General features: G+C 36.2%; 1 protein-coding gene and 1 non-coding gene across 8 annotated transcripts; both read left to right on the forward strand.

Annotated features, from left to right (window-relative positions):
• LOC110876883 lies at positions 1-1,696 on the forward strand. Of its 6 annotated transcripts, none has more exons than XR_004887729.1 (7): positions 1-89; positions 315-389; positions 485-565; positions 668-699; positions 786-885; positions 1,031-1,145; positions 1,424-1,696. It is a non-coding gene; the product is annotated as an uncharacterized LOC110876883 (transcript). The 6 variants fall into 6 exon arrangements; XR_004887730.1 differs by having other exon boundaries at positions 490-565; XR_004887732.1 differs by lacking the exon at positions 1-89 and adding an exon at positions 96-202.
• A 1,524-nt stretch (positions 1,697-3,220) lies between these two features.
• Positions 3,221-4,683, forward strand: LOC110876894 (probable inactive 2-oxoglutarate-dependent dioxygenase AOP2). 2 transcript variants are annotated; one of them, XM_035987258.1, is made up of 3 exons: positions 3,221-3,696; positions 3,828-4,074; positions 4,279-4,683. In XM_035987258.1, the coding sequence occupies exons 1-3, from the start codon at positions 3,323-3,325 to the stop codon at positions 4,528-4,530; spliced, it is 873 nt and encodes a 290-aa protein (XP_035843151.1). In that variant the 5' UTR covers positions 3,221-3,322; the 3' UTR covers positions 4,531-4,683. The 2 variants fall into 2 exon arrangements, with proteins under 2 accessions (XP_035843151.1, XP_021980745.1); XM_022125053.2 differs by having other exon boundaries at positions 3,224-3,696; positions 3,828-4,155.
• Positions 4,684-6,560: the final 1,877 nt, after the last annotated feature.

Here is a 6,560-nt window from a genome sequence, read left to right on the forward strand (position 1 = left end):
CTACCTTGTACTTGAATGCTTAGCAGAACGCACCCTTGCCGACCGCTACCAGGAGATGTTGTCAGGCGGTGAAGGTTTTGACCCCCGGAGTATGTTTACATCGTCCATTTTTACTTCAGTCCCTATGTCACGCTACATGTTGTTCTCATTTAGGGTTTAGGGTTTTCAACAAATGGAACCGTGGTTAAATGAACTATCATAGGTGATTTAGTTCATTAATTAGTTAACAAAAAGATTCTAATTTTGTAGATAGAGCAACATTGCTCATTGCATATCCATTGACCATTTTCTGTTATTGGTCTATGATTAAGCAGTTTCAGAGTGGATACAATTGCTCCTTCCGTTGGCTGTTGAGAAAGGAGTGTGCACTATTACTAACATGGGTGCAAGTAAGCAACCTTAATCGGTTTCGCCTATGTAATTTGTTCGCTTTATTAAATGCGATTTTGTTTTTCTTGGAAAAAAAATGCATTGGCTGCTCAAGAAAAGGATTTGGAAATTGCAAGCGGATTGGGTATTAAGATTACTGTAGGTGTAGCGCACCAGTTTGATAGTGCCAAAGCAGGTCTCATGTCATTCTTATAACTTACATTTGTGAAGTTTTCTTTTTTTTTTTAATCTATTTAACCATTGACCATATTCTTTTAAATTTGCCACATATCTACAGGTCTTTGTTCTAATTTGAGAAATCTAAACGATGTAAGAATTCAGTTTACTTGACTCTTATTGTTGCCACATTGATAATTAGAACGATTTCCCTCTTTCACATTGGATGATGCATACAGGGTATAAGCATGTATCTAGGGGCAGCTCCTATTGAAGTACAATCCTGATGTTGTCTTCACTTCTTGGGTTGCTGATGCTTCCTTATTTCTAGCTCCAATGGTATAAAATGAAATTTTCCTCATATATGACATGTTCATCAAGAAATTTGCACTTAATAATTTGTGAATTTTGTAATACACAACTAAAGAGAATATGGGATGTTCAGATTAAAATAAATCATCGTCTTTTTTCGGTGTTTTTCAAGGTCTATGAACTCGGGTGGAACTGGGATGACTTCTCGCTGTTAGCCCAGGGCTCTTTGGCTGGACACCTGCTAGAATGCGGCTGTCAACTCACTGGAGGATATTTTATGCATCCAGGTAGGTTCAATAATAAGTTTAAGTTTTCTTATATCTTCTCTCTTTCGAATTCATGCACTTTGACTTTTAAGGTCAAACATATTACATTTTATTCACTAGGATGATATGGGTTCGGGAAAGAGTAAAATGTCATTTACGCTTGAGGCATCCCTGATTATTATAAGTGATTTTTTTTTTCTTTAGGCCTCTAAAACTCTTTGTTTAACTCATTTTGCTTTAGGCCTCTAAAACGCTTGAGGCATCCCTTATTATTACAAGTGATTTTTTCCATGGCATAGGTCAATGTGGATCACATGAAGCTCCAAAAAGGAAAAGGAAAAGTTAGTGTGAGCAAGTTGAGGAATATATTGCAAGGATCAGAGTATGTGCTTACCTTTAGGGACAAGGGTGGTGATTTGATGTTTGTGGGAGTAAGTATGAAGCAAATTAACTTGTTTAGTTTGTCCACTTTCGTTATGTTATTTCCAGTATAGTGTTGTAGCATTTTGAAAGGAACTAAACTCAAGTAATAAGAACAATTAATAAATTTCAGAGGTTTGATTTGTTATTCTTGATTTGTTTTTAAATGTATAAAACTGCAAAACATAGAAAAAATATTTTTTTTTCTTTTTTAAATGTTCCGTCACAAATGCGTCAGAATTTTTTTTTTTAAATTTTATTTAATGTCGTCAGAAATGCGTAGGAAAGGAGTGTCAGAATTGCGTAGGAAAAGAGTGTCAGAAATGCGTCAGAAAGGAGAGTGTCGGAAATTCGTCAAAAAGGAGAGTGTAGGAAATGGGTCGGAAAATTGTGTGGGAATTGGGTAACAAAACCAAAAATAATAATTATATTATTATTAATAATAATAGTAATAATGTGTAGAAAATGCGTAGGAATTTTTGACACCAAATTTTGGTCAGAAATTCGTAGCAAGTTGCATAGGAAATGTGTAACAAACCACTTTCCTACGAGTGGTTTTCCTACATATGCATTTCGTCATAAATCCATCAGAAATCGCGATTTGTGACGCATTTCCTACGAAAAACGGTGTAGAAAATTTTGGATTTTCTAGTAGTGCTGCCTCAACTGAGATAACAGACATCCATCAAGCTCAAAAAGAAAACTTGTGTTTCCCATAGTCACAAAAGATTGCGGTTTGTATTTCGCATAGCCACCATTTCCGTAGTAAAAAACGGTTGCGGTTTGTATTTCGCATAGCCACCATTTCCGTAGTAAAAAACGGTTGCGGTTTGCATATTCAATTTTCAATACTTCATTAAAATACCACTAGTAGAAGAACCCGACATGTCTTCATGTTACGGAGAATGTTCTAGAAATTGAAGGAAAAGGAAAAGATTTGTTGAAATCGAATTTGACAACTACGACAGCTTATTAAAAGTAGCAATCACCTCCAATCATTTCCTGGTCAAATCACACACTATAAAGTTTAAAGTTATCGTGTGTTGTAGTTTGGAAAGGTGACCAAATAGAGATCTGAATAACAAACTGTGGAGAACTTGTTTATGTCGGGTTCTTCTGCTAGTTACTTGATCAACGGACTGATCGGTAACGTTACTCTACTTGTGCGCCGATTTAAGCGGCATGTTCCGATCAACGTTGTTAAAGGTGATGAGGAGTTTAGAAACCCTAGAATGATGGTGTTTTTACTGGAAAAAACGTGATACTTGAAAAAAACATCCTTACATACAGCCGTATACAGTTATACGGCCCGTATACATTTGGTAACATCAAAAACCTCCCAAAATAAATCCATTGAGCCGTATTCGTTTTACAAATTGTATAAACATGTATACGGCTCGTATAACATTATACGGGCCGTATATAGTAAAATCAAAAAAAACATTCTCTGCGCATTTTCCTATTCAAAAACATTCTATACGGGCCGTATATTTGTATACGGTCCGTATACACTAGGGGATGTGAAAATTAAGATATAGGAAGTGTGGGAACAAGAGAAGCCTATATAAATGAGGTAGGTGTAGGTACAACGGAACAATTATATAAATGAGGTAGGTGTAAGTAGAAGGGAACAATTATATAAATAAATATCAAACACGGAGAGCTAATCAATCACATGTTCCCCATATGATATATATATATATACACACTTACCGGGTACATGATCGATCACCTCACCTCTAATACAAACAAAATAAAAGCTTTTTGAGACGTTCTTAATGGCTTCCTTACCACAATGTAAGCTTCCTGTTATCGACTTCTCAGTAAAAAACTTAAACCCGGGTTCAGACTCTTGGACGAAGACGCGCGGTGAAGTTACGCGTGCACTTGAACAATACGGGTGCTTCATAGCCTCGTATGACCAAGTGTCCCAGGAGCTCCACGATGCAGCGTTCGTTGCATCACAAGCCGTACATAATCTTCCTGTTGAAGCCAAAGTCCGAAACACTTTAGATGCACAAGGTTATGGTTTTGTTGCCCAACCAGCCAACATGCCTCTTTATGTAAGATTAAGCATTGAGAATGCAACCACTGCACAAGGAGTTGAAGGATTTGCAAAACTCATGTGGCCCAATGGAAATGATACTTTCTGGTATATCTAGTGTTCTGTAACAAAACTCACCATATCTATCCTATATATATATATATATATATATATATATATATATATATATATATATATAGATAATCTAATGAATTGAATATGATTTGCATGTGTTTTAGTGAAAGTGTATTGGCATTCACAAAGGCTTTAGCTGAGCTAGAGCAGATGGTGATGAGAATGGTGGCGAAAAGTTATGGAATCGAGAAACACTATGAAAGGCTCCTCGGGTCGACTACTTGTATATTGAAGTTCAATAAATGCGTAAACCCTAATCAAGAAAATGAGAAGAAATTGGGTGTTATCCCTCACAGGGATAAGAGTTTCATGACTGTTATCCAACAACAAGAAGAAGGAAAGGGTCTAGAGGTACAAACAAAAGATGGGGAGTGGACTCAAGTTCATCTTTCACCTTCATCTTGCATAGTCATGGCAGGGGACGCATGCATGGTAAATATATATAATATATGCGCGCGCGCACACACAGAAAACAAAAGTGTGCGCGAGGTTCATTACGTATTATCAAATGTGAAATGTGAGGTTTATTTATGGTGTTGTTTTTTCTTCTTTTAGGCATGGTCGAATGGAAGAATCGAAGCACCGTATCATAGGGTGATAATGCAACAAAATAAAGATAGATATTCGCTTGTTTTATCTTCTTTTATCAAAGATCTGAAGATTGAGGTGCCTCAAGAACTCGTCGATAAAGACCATCCTCTACAGTTTAAGGCATTTGATCACTACGATTATATTCAATACGTCAGTGATACCACCGTTGAAGGGAATAGGATGAAAGGCGCCATCAGTTCCTACTGTGGAATTTGAACATCTCGATCCGTTTGTCTGTCTATCTATCTATCTATTTGTCTGTCTGTTAAGTTGTTCATTATATTGTGTATTTGTGTTGTGTGACCTACTTATATGTAGGTATCCGTTGTTCCTTGTTTCCCTTTGTTTGAATAAATGCAAATCAGTTATGTGAAGTACTCTTGCTACTATATTTGTTACTGCTACAAACTACAAATTAATGAGTATACAACATAGTAAGTGGTATAATTCCATTATATGAAAGCACCTAAAAACCTCACTCTCAGAATTGATAATGGTAGTACTTAAAATTAGAAAAAAATTGTGAAACCATACGTACTTTTTACAAAAAGATATGTCAAAAAAGTATTATTTTTTCTTTTATTTTGTAAACACAAAATCAACTCTCTTGAAATTATTACATCATGTCTGGGGGTTTAGTATTGTTTGGTCTAATGTATGTATGGTAGTGTATGTTGTTATTTCTCTGGTTGTATGATACGGTTAACATACTGTTTGTTGGCAAAACAATTGATATAACAAAAACACAAACACGCTGAACACGCTGATTTGTGGGGTGTTGGGTTAATCTTGATGCTACGGGGGTTGTGTACGGGTCAAGTCAGGTTACGAGGCTAGAAACGGGTTGAGAACGGGTCAGATAATGGGTAATCCGTAGCTAACGGATCACATGTGAAGAGTTAGTCTTATGTTCACCGATGTCATGGGTTGTTGCTACAAAACAGGAGCTCGTAGTTTTTTTTAATGCATGTGTTTGTTTAGTTATTTTCTTCCAGCGAACTCATCAATCGTTTCATTCTCCTTCATCTTGAGATTCTCCTGTTCTGATCTGAGTACGTATAAGCGCGCCTTTTGAACACGATCCGCGGATTCCGCGCCAAGAAACCTTACTCTTAGCCTCCCAAACATCTTTAGCATTAGGTGCCAAGAAACCTTACTCTTATAGCCTCCGAACACCATATCAGCCACAGGGCATTTAACAGGCACGAACTTTTTAATAAAAAACGGCAACACATTATTGTTCTCAAAATTCTACAAGACGGTGTCTCGAAATTCTCCAAGCCGCAACGTTAGCAAACTGGGTGTTGTGCCCAGCGGCGGAACCAGAACGTTAACTCAGGGGTGTCCCAAAATTTTTTTTTTTTTTCACTGTGCAACGGTTGCGGTTGAAACTAGTAAAAGCAAAGCTAGCTTCACTACCCGATAAACTAAAGGACAAGAACTATGTTGCCTGTTCTTGTTTAGATGAGCACTAATCAGCGTCTGGCCCCTGCACTCAGGTCGAAGTTTCGTTTCCTTCCAACACTCCACTGCCGCGCTTTGAAACTTCAAAAGGGTTATTAACTTATTTTGTATTTTGGGCTAACATATAAACTGTTTTGGCTAACAATAGATTCGGGCTTTAATAATAAGATAAGGGTTGGGTCATTATTATATATATTACTTTTAATTAATGAACAACACATTATTTTAGTTAATGAAATGTAATGTGCTACAAGATCTAATCGACACCGTCCATTTTAAATGAAGTTTGATTATTGCTTTAACTTTTTGCTTTTTCATTCATAATCCCAATAAACTTCATCTTCATAAGTCATCCGTAGTCACAAAGCCCCTTTGGGGGCGTTATGCGACACGTGGCACGCCACGTCATAGAGGGGCGTTATAGGGCGTTATATCACTATTCATTACTCAGTTATTAATTTTCAGTTTTTATAAGTAATTTCTAACTTTATAAAGTTAAATGGAATCCTATTTTATAATTTTATAATTGGAATCTAAGAACTAGTTTTTTTTTTTCGCTTGACAAGTTAAAGAAATAAATTCATAACAGATTTTAGTTATAAAATTAGGTATTGATTGGCAAAGTTTAGAAATATATAGGGATTTAAAGTTCTTAACCTGTTTTAAATATATTAAGAATTACAAGGACTAATATTGTACAATATCAAAACTTTCAAAATTAAATAAAACAAACACCCGTTCTTCAGTTCATCTTCTCCGACTATTCCGGCGGAATTCCGGCA

This window comes from Helianthus annuus, unplaced genomic scaffold (assembly GCF_002127325.2).
Source record: "Helianthus annuus cultivar XRQ/B unplaced genomic scaffold, HanXRQr2.0-SUNRISE HanXRQChr00c070, whole genome shotgun sequence".
Taxonomy (NCBI): Eukaryota; Viridiplantae; Streptophyta; class Magnoliopsida; order Asterales; family Asteraceae; genus Helianthus; species Helianthus annuus.